At 40.9% G+C, this 18,401-nt stretch overlaps 1 protein-coding gene across 1 annotated transcript in view; it reads right to left on the bottom strand.

Moving 5' to 3' along the window:
* The window catches only part of TTC39A (tetratricopeptide repeat domain 39A), a gene marked incomplete at its 3' end in the record, with an annotated part of 33,290 nt that extends 23,515 nt beyond the window's left edge, over window positions 1-9,775 (bottom strand). The window contains exons 1-4 of the mRNA XM_084290710.1: window positions 9,675-9,775; window positions 3,366-3,497; window positions 2,623-2,699; window positions 2,066-2,133 (exon numbers count right to left, since the gene is read on the bottom strand). Of these exons, the coding sequence (XP_084146836.1) occupies window positions 2,066-2,133; window positions 2,623-2,699; window positions 3,366-3,497; window positions 9,675-9,739 (342 nt within the window). The 5' untranslated portion in view covers window positions 9,740-9,775. The remainder of the gene's footprint in view (window positions 1-2,065; window positions 2,134-2,622; window positions 2,700-3,365; window positions 3,498-9,674) is intronic.
* Between the last annotated feature and the right edge of the window lie 8,626 nt (window positions 9,776-18,401).

The raw sequence follows: 18,401 nt of genomic DNA, 5'->3' as shown, positions 1-18,401 counted from the left end.
CAGAACCTGCCCCAAAGAGCTTTCCATCCTTCTGACAGTCAGGAAGATAACCCAATCAAAGTTACAGAAAACTGTGAAGTCTGTAAGAAAATGAATTATGAATTGGTGTAGGAAGCCTAATGGCCTGAACTGAAGGGCAGGGGCTTACTTCTGCAGACTGCAACATCACCACTGACATGTCTTTGACAGCCATCCTTAAGCAGAGTTGTCAAGAGTGATAAATGAGGACAGAACACCCCATAAGCGAACGTGTATTTTCTGATATATCCCCAGAGACTTGAATCCCAGTAACATGCAGACAAAATAATCACAGAGCAATGCGACCCTGTTTTTCTTTGTTCTGTAGAACAAATTGTGTTAGCAACTGGGGAGGGGTTGGGCATACCTATTCATATGTAAAGGTTCAGTTGTATTTTCCTTCTAATAGAAAAAAAAGTACATTTTCCTTTGAACAGAAAATGGAAGATGAAAGAAGATGATTTTAAAATGTTTAAAGCAAAATATTTAAATCAATACTCAAGATACCAGCAACAGAGGTAACCAATACAAGAATAGTTCAGCCTCCCCCTCAAAATCCTGATGCTAATTTCTATGTTTTTTCAATTCGGTTTGGTCATTTACATTAAGCATCAAAATTAACTGACTGCAGTAGCTGTTGGAGACAAGTGCTTTCGTTTAATTTTTAAAACCAGTTCATGGGTTCATGAAAAATTAAACACAGAGAAAAAGAGGAAGCAAAAACCAGTTATTTCTCATGCAGAAGAAGACAATAAATTATTTTCTTACTCTTAAATTTCTCATGTATTTATAAACATTTTTTAAAATAGAAAACTGTGGAAACAGTGCTTAAAACCAAGAGGCACTGTATCAAACACATTTTTCTTACTGGCATAATGCAGAAGTTCTGGAAAACATTGCGGCCATAGCTTCAGATATCACCCGAACTGTCCTCAGTGCCACAGGCCACTCATCCCAAAAAGTAGGAATATGAAAATAGGTAGATACACCTCAGCCATTTCAAATTCAAGCATCTTACCATAAAGACATCATTATCAGCATCCTGAAAACCTTCAGAAGAAGCTATTTTGATTACTGGCTTTGCCATGAAGCAATAGTTTCTAGTAGAGGGGCAAGGCAGATAGCAGAAAAGGGTGAAGTTTCATAAACTGAACTGCAAGCAACACAAATCAGAGCCCATCTGGCAACTCCCAGTCATTATAAATCCATCGCCTGCATTTCATTCTCTATCAGCATCTCTGACCTAAGAAGCAGAAGCTCTTTGTAAATGTGACTGACTTCTATTATCCCCTCTGCACAGATGAAGAGGCCTGATGTTACATAGCAAGTTGAGGCAGATCAAAAAGAAAAATCAGTTATCCAGGCTCTAGATTTCAGCTTACATTGTTAATGATAGTTGGAATAAGTGTTGCTAATACTGATTTCTCAAACAAATCAAGCTTCATTAGTCCAGACAGATAAAATTCCAAGCAGAGGGAGAGTTCCCATTCTTTTAAAGACAGGCAGCACTATTCAGCAAAAAGAATGTGTAGAGCTTAATAGCTGTGCAGACCATAGAAGCGTTCAAAAACAAACAAGCGAGAAAGAAGTCTTGGGAAAGCAAACACCAGTCTGACTGAAACAAAATCTCCCTTGCATTCCAGCCTAGCCTAGCTTCAATGACCATCTCTCTCTCTCTCTTTTTTTTTGTTTGTTTGTTTGTTTTTGTTTTTTTATGTTTTTTTTAGAGATCTGATATCCCAGCACACCGTATTTGAAAATCACTGCTTAGCGCAGCAACGTTTCACACAACCAAAGGGGAATGGAGAAGGGCATCACAGGGAACTCAGTCCAATTTCTAATGAGATAAGCCTTTTCAGATAATCATTGGGCATAACAAAACATGTCACTATCTCATCAGCAAATAATCCAGATAAAATCCAGATTTAATCCAGATGAAGGAGTCATAGATCATTAGGTGAAACCACAGACTTCTATTAATTTTAACAAAGGAAATCTGTACAGTGTGTATTATTCTGTAATGAGCCATGCAAAAAAAAAAACATACCTGGAGGAATGTGAGTGCTGCTCTCTGAAGCAAACATTCAGCATAGCAAATTTCTGCATGGATTTCCTCTAGTGTTACATGGAGCAGGAAAAAACAAAAATCAGATGAAAAATAATTTAAAAATACTTAGACCATTAATAAAGGAATAAACTCATAAATCTCAAACTGAGAAAAATCTTTTCTGAATTGGCTGCAGTGTTTCAGTTCTAGACTATCAAATGAACTCCAAACAATAATGATACACAGTTAGAGAAATTTTTCAGGAATAATGACTTCCAGAAATTCTTGGCTCTAGAACCTTTCTAGGCATTTTCCTGCTTCTTTCTAGGTATTTCCTTACACAGCAATTTGTGGAAATACTGAGTCAGCAACCAATATAAAATAGAGATTTTATATATGGTGACACAGCAATTACCAAAACAGTGATCCAGTGATGTTGTAAAGGACAAATCAGAAATTTTGTCAATGAGTCAGCAAACTGTAAGAACATGTTGTGTGAACAATTCAATACAATTCCACTTCCAGCAAAAAAAGAGGAAAATTAGAGATAATGTTACCTTCAGTGAAGTGTTCAAGGCTTTGTCTATGCACAAGGTTGTTGATGGAATCAGCTACTGTAGATTTCTTCCTAAATCTGCAGAAAAGTCAGTTTGGTCATTCTGAACGTGAAGCAAGATGAGAACCCTATCTTTCAGCTGGCCATCTATAGTCACCAGCGTACCTGTAGTATTCACCAACCCTCTGTCGTCTCACTACATATGCAAACTTGAGCATATTCCACATAGACCTTGGTCAACATGATCCTCCTGAGATCTGTCTTTTGTCCTTTGTGCACAGAAATCCATTTTGATGGTGGAAGGGGATAAAGAGGCTTTTGATTCATTCTGTGCGTGCATGTGTGTACAGAACTGGGAGCACTGCTGGCTCAAAGACAGATGGCTACAGCACAACCATCACTAAAGGGAAGAACTGTGCTGCAACTGTAAACGGTAAATAGCCTCCAGACACTGCAGAACCAGGGCAACAGATAGGACAAAAAAGTTAATTGACAAGAAAAATCAGATACTGCAGTAAACAAAAGTTTTCAGGACAAGAACGCTGAAAACCCTAAGTGATGTGGTCTAACCTCATTATTGACCCTCCTTTCATCAGGAAGCTGGACTAGATGACCTCTTGATGTCCCTGCCAACTTCTGTTTTCCTATAATTCCTATGAAATTACATGTCTTTTTCTAACCTGGATGTCTTTCAAGGCTTTTCCATGAATGGACTATTTATTGACTGCATTGCCCCATACTTACTTTTGACAGGTGGCTTGAGCTTCTTTCATTGTGTTTCCTGCATTCATTATGTCCTGAGGATCAAATGTCATCATAGCTTGCATTTCCAGTATGGTGGCATAAGTCAGTGCATGATACATACTGTCTTTAGTTCTGCAAGAAAAAACACAAGATTCAAAGAACAGCTGCTTTGATTTCATAATTACTTACCAAAAAAAAAAAAAAATCAAACTCCAAAAACTAGGTCCAACTGAACTAGAAATCAAACACAAAGGACATACAAACAGTTACTATAATCAAGAAATGCTAACAGATTCAGATTTGTGCAGGAAAATACGACTGCATCTCCAGTTTCAAAAACTGTGCTAAAATGTTCCAGTTCTGAGCTAAAGATAGGTATTTAACATGCCTGAAGTACAGGAATTATCTGCATGGCTAACCATTCAGGGAAATCAAATCTTTTTTTTTTTCTTTAATAGATTACCTAAATGAACTCTACAGCATGTGACACAAATCTAGACATCATTCTTCTATTTTAGGACAGTTACTCAGGACAGACTCAAGGAGACATGTAACAGAATACTATAATCCTGGCCAAAATAGCATCTTTTTTCAAACAGATCTTCCTACCAGAAGCATTCCAGTTTAAACCAAACATTATAGCTTTTTCCTCCTCTCCGCTTCTGCTAACCTTCCGCCCCATGCATTCCTATGAGATGTCAGATGATGCTTCTTTTACAGAAAGCTTAAAAACTTTGACAAGAATGCAAGGGAAGACAAGTAAATTCCATCTGCAGCCATTACCAGCACCTTTTCTCTGTTGGGAAGGGTTTACATATTGCTTGCATTTCCAGCATTCATGCAGTAGCCATGTATGTTATAACCACCTGTGAATGAATCAAAATATCCTCAGGCCTAGAGGTCCAATCAAGATGACTTGGGAAACAGGTTGAAGAGAAAGCTCAGATGAATTCCTGCCACAGGAACTCTGTGGGGCTTGCTAATTCACCCATGACAAACTCCATGACTTAGACAAACACTGCTAAAGAGCTACATTTGTTATTTCCATTGTTTACACTTTTAGAATGGATCAGATAGTTCCCTACTGCAGGGAATATACACAAATACCTGCAATCAAACAGTACGCCTATTCTCCATACATGCACTTCAGGTGTTTGTTTTTCAAAATGAGTGACCTCGTTGTGCTTTTTTTCCAAGCAGAAAGTGATGTGCCAGCAACATGCCCTTGAGAGCTAACAGCAATCTGGGCTGAGACCTTACTTGAGCAGGCAGATGAACAAGACCACCTCCAGAGGTCCCTTCCCACCTTGGCCACTCCATGATTGTGTGATTTTATTTTAAGGAGAAAAGCCACGCTCTAAAGACACCTCAGTTCACCCACTTCCTCTCCCAGGAAGACATTTGCCTCCCCAGTTTTTGATACCTGGATTGTACTGAAAGATAATGTTATGGTAGCCTAAGACAACCCTGCATTGATCTGGACAGTCACCCCAACAGTGATCTGGTAACTCACAGTGCTGGTCTGAATCCACGCATTGATTCTTTCGCTGGGTGGAGTGAAAAACCCTGAAATGTCCTCAGGAGTCCCTGATGTTCGGTTAATATTTTCCGGAGACTAAAAAAATAACCTCTTCTATATCTAAAGTAACCCCCTCTCAATGACACTACACAATGAAATCACCAAAAAGAAATCCCAGTGATTATATGATCCTGACTTGCCTCGTTATATGTATGTTTTGAGATTTAGGGATTAAAATAATACCTGGTACCGGCACAGACAGCATTACACAGATACCTGGTGCTTCCCTCGCCACCCTCCATAACGATGCCAAAGGGCTACTTTTTCCAACACACATGGCACAGAGCAGGCGGGCTGTACCGAAGAAATGTGCAGTGCACATCTTTAAGCCACAGAGCAGTCCATGTTCTGTGACTGTCCTTAATTCCTCGTTGCCCACACCATGTCCACAGGTTACCTAAAAAGCTGCTCTAAGCAACCTCTAAACCCATCTAGCAGAAAAGCTGTGTGGGGAAATCACCTACTGCTGTAAGTACTGGGAGCCCCTGAACTATACTGACAGCCATCTCGTTTCCAATGTGAAAAAAGAACAAACTAATAATGGAGAAATTAACTTAAAATCCAGCAGAGCCATGACAGCTCTGTCTTGGCCTCCTGGATCAAAATTCTTTCAGTAGACTGACAATGCAAAGCAGAAAAAAAAAAAACCATATTGTAATATGCCAACCTGATGAAGTGTTCCTGTTCACTTGATTAGTCATCAGCCGCAGCGGGCACAAAGAAACACAATTCATCTCACCTTTATTAAAATAAAACCCTTTCCAAGTTTCACATTCAATGCACAGGAAAGGCACTAAAATAGACCTCTTCCAAAATTTTAGAAATTTGCTTTCAAAATCAAAGCAGATAAACATAAAATCCACTGTACTGAAAGGAAAATTTATACTTTCAAGTATACGATGGTGAAGAGGGATTTTTCTCTCCAACAATTTGCTTCTGATGCAAAATCACTCCTTCCCTAATCAATGGTTTCATCTATTTTGCTTATAGTATTTTACAGGATATTAAAGTAGGTTAATGTTTCTCATTATGCAACTGGTATTTATCAGTATCAAAACTTAGTATTTTTTTTCTTCATCTGGGAGATAGACAGCAATGCAACCATTTGAAAACAAATGTAGCAGTTATCTAAGCTATTTATACTAAATGAATAACTGAAACTGCCAGTTACGTTTTGTTTTAAGGCCTGCATTTTATATGGATGGATTCAGGATGAAATATAACAGCCTTTTTTTTTTTTCCCCCTCAGGACATTGTTGGAGGACATTTTTATCCAAACACTTTCTAGACCTTCAAGCTACCTCCATGTTCTCCCCCTTACTCTTGTACTGCTCAGTATGACAATCACACACCTTCTTGGCTAGTTCTCATGGCACGCTCCAACACCTCACTGAACAGCATCATATTTGCTTTTGCTCTACAGTACAAGAACACTTCACCACACAATGAAGGCAGACATTAAAAGGTTCCCATTCAAACCTTAATAACCTTTAAAAACTTAGAATACAAAAAATAACATTGAATATTGTAATTTGGATTAAAAAAATTCCAGTGATGGTAAATAAGTATTCTAGAACTCCGCTGTGCAGAGTATAACAGTTGTGCAAGTAACCAGCAAAGCAGTACCAGAATGTCTCCGTACCCACCTGTCATATTCATACATCACAGGACTGAGCTTACCTTTCAGACGCAGTCTCTCTGGAATTAACATTCTACTGGCATCTGCAGGGGCTTTGGGGAGACTATTTCCAGGTTCAAGTCAACTGCCCAGAATGAATCACTCTCGTTTTTATAATATTGCAAGCAGCAAGCCAGATGTGTTGCAGCTTACCCAATGATCCAGATTGCTCTGCATCATGAATTTATCTTTATTATTTACTATTCTCCCAAGCAATCTGACATCAGCAAACCATCAGGTGATTATGATATGCTTTCCTTCAGGATAATTGTTAAAATATTAAACATTTGTTTCACAGAAGGGAAGGGGAAATCTCACTGTTATCAACTCTTTCAGTGCTAATTATCTGTTCGCAATTACAAGAGAACGAAAACCTAGTCAGCTTTTAATTGATTTGCTGTATCTTGGGGTTGAGGAGGAACAGAAGATTTGTCCCCACCCCCGAGACAAGTCAGTTTTAGCATTACCCATTGTCACAGTTACCAGGGTGTATATTAAAAATAAACATTTTGTTTGGGAGCTAAATTTAAGGAATTTCTTGGTGTTCTTAGTCTGAATATGAATATTCCATATAAGAGATTAAACTAATTAAACCTACTGCAGGAACCACAAGAGAACCAGAGCCCACAGTTGAGCAACGAGAGTTTTAATGATAAGAAAGAAAACTAAAACTTAAAAGGTAGCTGAGGAAACAAAATGTTACATAACATGAAGAAAAAACATCAGACTAAGATTTTTATGAAACAAGTCCTCATCTTTATGGAGCATATGTTTTTTTCTAACAGGAAAAAAGAGCTTTATCTCAACACAAGTCTAGACAATATCCTTAGATATTTCTTTTTAAGCTGCTAAGAGAGATCTTCCGATTTTAATTCTCATCCATTGCCAAAATCTGTTCTCAGCTACACATGGTACAAATCAGTTGGAAATACATTTATCGTGGAAGCCAAATGTGAGTAATTTAGTGAATCTGCAGCAATGTAATACAGAGCAGAGTATGTCCTACAACATCTTAAGTGGCAAAGCTGCAAAATTTAGGATAAGATATTCTTTACAAGCGTGTAAAAACTGAAAAGTATTTCTTTAAACAAAGATAGTATGTTTATGGACTGTGAAAACCAATTTCAAATCTCAGCATGCTAAAAGGCAGCAGTGAGGAATTGATGACTCCCAAAGAAAATACTCAGTATTACCACATGTGCCCACTCCACAGCTCTTGTCGTTCCCTGAAGAGATGGAGTGTGTTCATAATGGATATCATCTGTGGGGAAATTTAGCATCCTGGTTCTGCGATACACTTGCAAAGATCATAAGCCTGTATTTCCCTGCTGCCAAAGGACAACAGGAATAAGGACTCCTCGTAACAGGCTAACATGAAAAACCTGTTTCAAAATGGTTTTGCAATATGCAACACACTCAGGTACAAAAATGGAATGGCAGCTCATGAAATGTATTCTGCAGGGCCCGACAAAAGCTGAATGGAAACCATATGCAATACAAGAAAAATGGATTTATGGGGTAAAAAAATACCACAGCCACACAAGCTTTTGCAGTGCTTTGGGATCTCCAAAAGTATCTCCCCATTCTGTGCTAAACACTGAGTAAGCATTTCCAGATGGGCACAGGGGCTTTACCATCAGAACTTAATGACAACAATTATTCTTGCCATTTCAATGATATCTTCTGATGATACATAAACACAAAACAACACTGCTGTGAATAAACCCAGTGTTAGTAATATGCCTGAGCCTACCATTTATTATGAATGTCTTCCACACTGTGTACTTAAATGGGTAAGCTACAGATTCTGGTGCCAAAGACTGAGGCCGATAGCCCAGCAAAGCAAAACAGATTTATCCCTGATGCATTTCTAACACATGCTCCTGCCAGGGCAGTCACAGCTTGGGGAGGACTTGGGAAGAGGAAGCAAAGGAGATGCAGAACACTGACGACTACACTCATGTATAACACGAGCGAGGCGAGTAAAAGGTAATTGGGTGGAAAGGAAGCTGATGCAACCTGATCGACCTGCTGCGCCTGCTGAGGACATCTGAGGCCTCATCCTGGTCTGTAGCAAATATAAAGGGTCATAATGTTTGCTGAAAAGCGTTTGCATGTGCCTTCTCTGAACTTCTGCATGCAAGCACCCAGAGCTCTATTACGTGACCCATTAGATCACTGATAACCTCAAACACTTCTCAAGTCATGCAGTCAAGGATAAAGGAAAAGACAAATTGAACTGGCAAAAGAGAGGACCTGTATCACCTGTGAATTTTACTTGTTTGATAATCCAGTGACCTGGAAGAACGTACAATGTCATTTCCTGCTAGCTCAAAAATACATGGTGCAAACTGAGGGAAAAAAATGCAAATTAACCACAGACTTCAAGAATCCAAGAGCACAGGTAACTTAAGGCCAGGGTATGAAAAAAAAATCACAGAAACTGATGAGACAATTTTTAGAAGTTATTTTTTGACCTCACTGCTTGCAGCCAGGCAACATGTAATTAGGAAACAGAATGCATGACCGCAGCACTGAACTGTAAAATAAGCTGTGAGAAAGTTTCTGCAAGCAGTTAGGTATTTGAAAATAAATAAATAATTCAGTCACAAAGTAAACTTATAAATTTAAATTCAAACCTACAGTAACACATCTCAAGCCTGACGACACCCTGTCAGTTGCTGATTTAGGCACAAAACTACAAACTTGGCTGTATGTGAGAAAATGGGGTGGGGGGTGACAGAAGTCAGACTTAATTCTTTCCAGAGTTAAGAATCTCACATACTGTGCTATAGCTAAATGGTTACTTCTCTGGATAGCAATTCAGTACTTTTTGTAGTTACCTTTGATCAATCACATTACTTACTCAACCACATGTAAAGCACTTATTCTGTCTTGCCAAAAACTTAATATATTATTTACCATCCCTTTCTGAACCAAAACCATAGCCTTATCAATTATTGATAGAGAACTAGCTGTCTAGGCAATTCTCGTGAGATGGTGAAGCAAGGAGAGATAAACAAAGGAAAACTGGTATAAGTAACCAACTTACTTTGCTTGTAAAGAAGCCAAAGCATCTGAGAACTTGTTGCTAAGAAATAAATCCAGAGCTGCCATGCACTCATGCAATGCCGTGTTGAGGTCTGATGTTGGTGACCTGCCAGAAGAAGAGAGAATAAACTCAGCACATCTGTTCTCCTTCTACCAGTGCATTACTTCTACATTTCAACTTCCCATCTTCAGTGCTAGCCTTCCCATTGCCTTCCTAATTCTAGCAATTTTATGAGCTCATTTCTCATGAGCACAGAAGCACTGGGTGACAACACACACTTTGACTGTGTGTAAGGCTCACAGAGATGAGAGTTTAGTTTGATTGCCTCTTTCTTAAGGATGAGATGTTTCCAAACTGCATCAAATTATTATTTTGCCTGCTGCTGGAACAGCTGCTTTAGTTCAGCTCACATTCAGCTTGGTTTCTGCCCAGTAGACTACTACTGCTCACAGGTTGGCTAAAATTTCACATTGTGCGTGCTCCCGGGAACGTCACTGTCCTTAAGAAGTGATGCTGCACTCAAACAAAAAACTGCTGCTGCATCTCAGAAGTCAGAAGATTATCTTTGTGGCTTAGTCTGACTGTACTTTTCTCCTTCACAGCATTTAGATGTCAGCCTGACCTTTCACGGGGGTTCTCAGCTGATCTTTGGGTTACTGGCAATGGGATAAGACAGGCCAGCTGAAAAAATTTGGCCCAACTTCCTCACCATCAGAACTGCTGGACAAAAAACCACAGAAGAAACAAATTAGACCTTGCACTAACAAAGTTAAAGTAACCTGGTCAGTGTCAGGACAGATGAAACATCTGCATCTAATGATCAAAGAGCTATATTGCATTAATATGTCGTATCCAAGTCTGTACACAAAATTACCACAACAAAATTAAAAAAAAAAATCCTCATTGGGTTTCTGACTCCACCAGCCAAAACACACAGCCTGCTGAAAGGAACACCAGGAAGCAAAATCCTGATATCTTCTTAAGGAAAAAAAGATAGGGGAGCACAGAACAAACAGATAGCATCAGTAATAACCGCTTCAGCTGCGTTTCAGTTTTGACTTTATGAATAATGACTGCAAAGAAGAAAGGGCAAAATTATACACAGGAAAATCGGGATTATAAATCTGAGAGAAACATCACACAACGCCGTTCACAGTGGCTGCTGACTTCACACTTGAGATACGCTGCAAGTCGTCCTGCACCCAGGAGACTCCCCAAGTGCTTTGCAAACATTGATTAACCAAGTCTTGGCATCCGCCTCACACAAAATGCAATATCACGTCTGCCCACCTCCTGGAATCTATTCTGAGCCTCGCTTACCGTAATAACTAAAACTTTGCCAATCACTGTTTGTGTGTATTGCAGTTCTTGCATGCCTTTTTAAACCTGTAGCCCTGAAACAAACAGCAGATTTAGAAGTGCATAAAACATACTTTCCTCTGCTTTAAAATATTTAGACTAGCAACATTTTTATGTTTTTGTTTTGATATGTTTCCCTCCACGCAGAGAATTACAAATCAAACTCCATTCAATACAATTAAAGCTTTTCACAGTACTCCTTTTAAAACAGAAAGATGATTTTAAAAAAAAACAACACATGCTGTTGAAGCTCAAAGCACAAACAAGATGCACTGATTACTTGGCATCTTTACAGGAGTAAGAATTATTAGCACAGTGCCACCCCCAGCAGCAGCAAAACCCAAGTTATGCACCTCCCCGGTGCTCCAGAGAAAGCAGACATTTGATGTAGCTCCCAGGTAAAGGGCTCACAACCCGAACTAGGGCACACGCCTCTCATCAATGCTACAACTGATCGCTTATAGCTGTAAAGAGGGAAAAAAAAGCCAGACTTCCAACTCAAAAACGCCGAGCCTTTTAGCAAAGTGATTAGTCATGCTTCAGCGAGCGGGTTGCGGATCCTCTTCTGCTTTCCACTGTAAGATCAGCACCACCCCTGCCCCAGAGGGGAAGCCGGGAGCCCGGCCACCTACCTTTCCATCAGCCCTCCGGCGTGCTCTGACATCCTCACCCGCACTGCGCCCGCGGGGCGGCCGGGCAGCAGCACCCAGCAGCAGCAGCAGCAGGCACCGGGCGCTGCTCCGCGCATGCAGGGCAGGGCAGGGCACTGAGCATCTCGCTGCTCCCCGCCAGGGCACCACGCTGCCCCACGCAAGGGGCAGGAACCGCCAGGCACCGCTGGTCTGGAAGGTGCTGGTAGCTGCCAGCCTGGGCTGTGATCTGCAGAGCTGTCTGTCACGCAGCGCGAGCGAGGCAGAAGGCAAGCATCCCTGTGATCAGGGAGCCGAATCAATGACAACGACTGCACGCAGCAGAGGACCACGTCGGAAGCCTGGGAGCCAGGAGGGAGAGTCAAGTGAGGCCAGGCGAAACGCAGGAGAGCTGAGGCAGGAATTGCTGAGAAGCAGACAGGTGAGAGAGACAAGAATGTGCTTCTTCCCAGCAAGGAGTCTCCGCAAAACAGGCTTGAGTCCACAACCAAACTGCAGGTTGCTGGGGGTTCCCAGAGCTTCAGGAGGCTTTCATGCAATCACAGAGTGGTTTGGGTTGGAAGGGACCTCAAAGATCACCTAATTCCAACCCCTTGCCGTGGGCAGGGACACCTCCCAGCAGCCCAGGTTGCCCAAAGCCCCATCCAGCCTGGCCTTGAGCACCTCCAGGGATGGGGCTTCCACAACTTCTCTGGGCAGCCTGTTCAGTACCTCACCACTCTCTGAGTAAAGAATTTCCTCCTTCTAATCTAAATCTATCCTTTTTTAGTTTAAAACCATTCCTCCTTGTCCTATCACTATACCCCTGACAAAGAATCCCTCCCCAGCTTTCCTGCAACCCCTTTAGGTACTGGAAGACCACTATAAGGTCTCCCCAGAGCCTTCTCTTCTCCAGACTGAACAACCCCAGCTCCCTCAGCCTGTCTTCATAGGAGAGGAGCTCCAACCCCTTTATCATCCTCGTGGCCTCCTCTGGACTTGCTCTAATACGTCCATGTCCTTCTGGTGCTGGGACCCAGAGCTGAATGCAGGCTCCAGGTGGGGTCTCACGAGAGCAGAGCAGAGGGGCACAAACCCCTCCCTCACCCTGCTGGCCACGCTGCTTTTGATGCAATACATTTTTTTACAGTCTTGGTAAAATTCTCTCTTTAGAGTCACGCAAAATGGGTTAGCATAAACAATTGAATCAGTGGAGTGAGCTCATCTGGCCGATTTTGTTCAAAATAAAGCAGTGTATGCTCCCCAACTGCTTTGCTGGCACATCGGCAGCGCTGGTCCTGGGCCCAAGGGAAGCAGCTGCAGTCGGCAGCACTGAGCTCGCTCACCAAGACAGCTGGACTGGGCAAGTTGTTCAGTTATGATCTAATTTATCTAAGTTAGTTTCTCCAAAAGCATATAATCTAATGTCAAAAATTATGTGTTCTTCCTCCTGTACATGGTCCTATTTGTTAGATTACACACGGCAATCCTGAAGATGTCAGCTGCTGAAGGAAGACCCAAAAACCGATAAACAAGCAGATGATAATTTCAGGAAGATACTCTGAGACATTAACACACCTGATTAAATCTCTTGCTGTTTTATGACATCCTGTACAGGAAAAGCCTGTGCTGCATTTGGTATAAAAATTATCCTAATAGAGCCACAGGCTGCCCTTTAATGGCTCCTTACAAGTCTGTAACAGCAGCGCATACCTGGGCTACAACCAGACATAAAAGACATCACTGCTTTTTTCCCCACTGGTGAATAACTGCTAATTACCACTTACAATTAACCAAGGTGCTTCTACACCATGATCCCGAGCTACTCAGGAAGGACTGTTCATCATTTTCACTAGCTGTTTATCGCATGTCTAGCTGATATTGTATGGCCAAAATTGTCCTTTGGAGCTCTGCATGGTGAAGGCTCTGCCTGTCCCTGCCAAGGTCTTCAGGACTTGAGCTGGCTGGTTTGCCTTTGAGCATCACTTGTCCAGTAACAATTACACTCTCAGACCTTCAGCATGCAGCTTCTCTTCCAACACACATACCAATGTTTTCTTTGAACTAAAGGAAACAAACCGAAGAAATTAAGATCAGGAACATCTCCACATTTAGGCTCTTTTCTCTTCAGTTTTGAAAGCTTCTTTCCGTTTCCTGATTTTTGGCTGCAGGTCTTGTAAGGACAATCAGATGGTTCTCATTGTGGCCTGATTATTTATGAAATCATCGTTCTCTGCCCTGGGGACCACAGCTGGGGTGCTTCACAAATCACAATTCCAGTATATCCTGTGGCTTAGTGTAAGACCTGATCCCACTGTACTGCATCCCCACTGCCTCTACTCAGAAGCACAATTACTCAGGACAGCTTAGGGCAACGCTCTTTTTGCTTAAACATCAAATGCTTTTTATCCAAACAGCAACATCGAATGAAATATATAAGCAAGCTAAGCAAAATTAAATCCATGAATCTTAACGAAAAGTAAAGCGTTCTCCAAAGCACAAGAACCAGGATGTTTTGCATGGTCAAAAAAAGGGAGGGGGAGATTTTTTGGAGGATGGGGGTTACAATGTTTCTGCATAGGTTTTATTTTCCTGCACGTGTGATGTTCACTCATTTCTTACTGTAAGTTTTCAGCACATATGCTGATATGACTTGTCATTGGCTTTATGGATTTCTTTAATAAAAAGAATCTTGAAACTCATGCTCTACAAAACGCTGAACCACTGACCCATCTGAACTCAGTATTTATCTGACCTTTGGAGAAAAAAAAAAAAAGATAAGCCTGAAGTTTGTGGCTACAAACCTTTATAATAATGCTTTTGATAATAATTCAAGAGCTCTTTCAGTATTGTGAAATGCCGAGAGCAAGTTAAATCAGTCATATCAAAAATATGGACACACTTCTCTGCTAAATCTATGTTATCTGTGTAAATCAGCTTAGGTTACGTACACGGATGCCTTAATTTGAAGGAGGAGAATAAGAAACAGAGTTGAACAGAACCAAACTGCCCAGTCCTTGATGGAAACCACCCCAGAGAGAACCAAGTGCTGGTGACTCGGTAGCCACCTCTTCCCCCCACAACCAGGAGACACAGGGAGCAGTGGAAGCACCCCCTCTTTTCACAGTCACATCTAGTCACTAACATGTAAAACAAGAGAGAGGCAAGATCAGACAAAAGCATCCAAGGGAAAGATTATCTTCCAGTTCCAAAGGAACTTCTCAGCAAAACCTCTGTAATCATACCGGGGACCTTCTGTTGCAGGGCTTGCACAGCATTAGCACAATTGTGCTCAGTAATGACTGGCACCGCTTTAATCTTAGGCAGAAACATCAGCAGAGCTACTCCAGCAAATGCCAGGCTGGGTTCTGCCTTCACCCCAGCAGTACCTGCCTGCAGAGCACGGCTGCCTTCTGCTGCTGCTCTTCCACCAAAGTATTTCTGCAGCCAGCAGGGACTGCTCGGCACATGGCCTTGCTGTGCCGAAGGCATGGAGCACGTCCCGTTCATCTGAAGGGCTGCAGATTCAGCTCACAAGTTTGTTTAAGCAACTGTGATGTATGTGCTCGGATCTGATTTAAGACACCTCCAACATAACACAGCTTGGCTTGCCGACACACTGGGTACCTTTCCACTGCACATCTTCAGAAACACCACCACTGAACAGAACGGAACCAAACCAATCTGCTCCATTATCGTGAAAAGAAGAACCAGTCTGGTTAATAATTCATTCGCATTCAGACAATGCACAAACTTTTTCATAATTTGGAAGCAAATAAGTTTATGCAAGAAAATTAATTCTACCATACCCCTTCCTGATCCGTGTGCCAAGCGAGAAATACCTCAGCATTTATCTTTGTGCTCTTGAACACATTTGTGGCCTGTGACTAACACTCCCGGGTGCTGCAGAAATGTCACTGCTTCTACCAACAGCACAGCAATTGGAAAGGTTTGAGGTATGGAAACACAAATGCAATGCAATTCTGCAATTCGAGAGACCTTAGTCAGTACTTCAGGTTGCACAGGGACCATGACACAGTCCTTTTCCACGGCTAACTCAGCTCTGAAAGTGCCAAGCTGCTGGTGTCTCAGCAACATTGGAAACTTTCTGTTAAAAATACACTCGTGCTTTTGGCTCTCACGTTTCAGAAACAGCTCACGGAACAATGGGATGTGGCAAAAAAGTCATGGGAGAGGAACAAAGTCCAGCAAAGACTTCTGTCGTGCCCTCGGTCCTGCCACTGTTTAACTTGCACCGAGCAGGATCTAGGTTGCATTACATTGACAGTTCTCATCCTGTATTTGAATAGGCAAACAATGCAATAAATTCATTTAGGTAGATTTGTTCAGACAAATGAAAAAGTATTTGTGTCACTTTTGTGGCTCCCTTTCCGTGAGCAGGAGTGTTCTACTGCCACAGCTGCTTACGGAGGGCTAAATGCAGCACTGGGGGAGATCAGTCCCAGTTAGTCAAACTGCCTGCACCAAACACAACGAGAAAAAATTAAGATTATCAACCCAACCTCCTAAAGCTGCACTAACCGGTTGGAATGCACACAGAAAAATGCACACAGCTCACACAGGGTCAATATTAAAAGAAAACAAATACATTTAGCATTACAGGAATTTACAGGAACACTGCAACTCAGAGTAAATTTTCATCTGTAAATCAGTCTGCGTTAATGCTTAACTTTTACCAGCTCCTCTTTACCAATTCAAATACTCTACAATTTATGACAATTTGAAACACAAATGTAATTCATATTATGGCTTTTTTTCTTTTTTTTTTTTTTCCTTCCTTTTTTTTTAAGAGTTTTAAGGTATTTAGACAACCTTACAATACCCATTTGCCCTTTTTCCCAAATCCTCTGTCTCAGTTTTACTACGTGTGGTCACCCTACACCTCTGATTATGATTTTTTAAAGGCCTAATCCTGTTCATATTAAAACCGATGAGAATTCAACAAGAGCTGAGCCAGACCATTGTCCTGCACTAGTGCTGAGCACACCTAGGTACACAGCATGCACACACAAAAAGGCTTTTGCAAAATGCAAGTTCATATCTGCCATGTTCATCATAAGAAGCCAGAAAATATCCATTATTTTCGATTTTTAAAGTAGTGCAAGATCAGGCTAGAGGTGAAGTTACTGACATAAGATTCAGCGGGAAGTGAGGGAGCGATATTGGAGAATATTCACTTTTGGTTGGATTCTCCACTGCCTACCAATAATCAACTGAATAAAGAGTGATTGGTAGGTCCCAAAATAGCTAGCCCTACATCCTATTTCAGCGTTTTGCAAAGTCTGGTTTGTACTTTTTCATGTTGGCTTACACTCCGGCTCGTTCAGATTTCAATGAGATGAAAATGTGGAAGGGATGAAATATACATTTTGGCCCAAAATGTATTCTTCCAGCCTTATTTATTCTGAGCTGCAATGTTTTGTTTGTTTTGTGTTAAAAATATGCAAATCTTTTTCTAAATGAACTACTCGGTCATGTTTTATTGCAACTTAAAAAAAGAAACCATGTTTTTGTTCCAACTCCATTGCTGAACTGCTTTATGCTCTCATCAAAATTACATGGAGGAACAACACAAAAAATTTTGCACAAATAGGGGATTGCTGCTTAGCCTTTCATCATTGCTTTGCATGACATTTCAGAGCATATTTCCCTGAAAGCTTCCAATAAACTAACTTTGTGTTTGAGAAGTTATCTGCACAGCATACTTCATGGTACCTTGGCCAATAACAATGCCACATTCTCTCCAATTAAATAAAAATTCAAGCACAGTACTTCAATACAACCCTTTTATAATTCTCTTGAACCTGAGAATTGAATCAATACCCAAGAACAGAAAAAAAAAGCACTAGTAGCAAGTTTTCTTGGCAATCAGTGCTTCTAAAGCCATTTTGAACATTATTCTTAGGCACAACCGCCTCAAGAGGCAGACAGTTATTATTCTCCCCATTTCACAGAGTGAAGAAACAACTGAGAAAGTTACATGGGGACTGAAAAAATAAAAAGCAAGGATGATTTGGGACTCGGAAACAGAGCAGTCTGGGAACTTTCTGGCATTTTTTCCATTTCTGACAAGAAACAGACATTGGTCAAAAAAAAAAATGACACAGATGTAGTGAGAAGATTTCACCAATTCAGGAAAACAATTTTATTCAGAGCCAAAGAGAAAGAAAGTAAGAAGCATGTGAAAGGTCTGTAGTGCCTTCTATCTGATTTGCATTCAAGATTTAAGCCGTTAAGCCAAGTACATCTGAATGCCCACCCTGATATTCAGGCCATCTTTTCACTATTGCTTGTCCACAAAAGACAACCGAAATTTTGTTATTATCAAAGTGAAGACAAAAGCTGAAAATCTGCAAAATGCGAGGTCATTTTCCATCACCTCTATTAAAAAAAAAAAAAGGCATTTTGTTTTCAGTTCCAAGCAGTCCACTAGACCATCATGTCCTCCAAACATGACCTAATAATTTCACTCTGTTCCCAAAACACGTCCAAAACCTAAGAAACCACAAGTTCAGCCCTACAAAAGTGTTTTCTAGGATCTTCAATGTGGTTTTAAAGGTGCAGTTTTAAAGGTGCGGTTTTGAGTAAAATGGGAAGTATAATATGGAAATAGTAATATTTTTCCCAATAATTAGTGAAAACCTGAAACATAATGCAACTTGTTTTCAGCACTTTGTAGCACAGTAACTGAAACATCTGAAGTACCTGACATCCCAGG

Source organism: Netta rufina, assembly GCF_964035555.1.
Source record: "Netta rufina genome assembly, chromosome: 8".
In the NCBI taxonomy this organism is placed as follows: Eukaryota; Metazoa; Chordata; class Aves; order Anseriformes; family Anatidae; genus Netta; species Netta rufina.
Note: the sequence above shows the minus strand (reverse complement) of the source record. Positions and strands in the feature narration are given on the sequence as shown.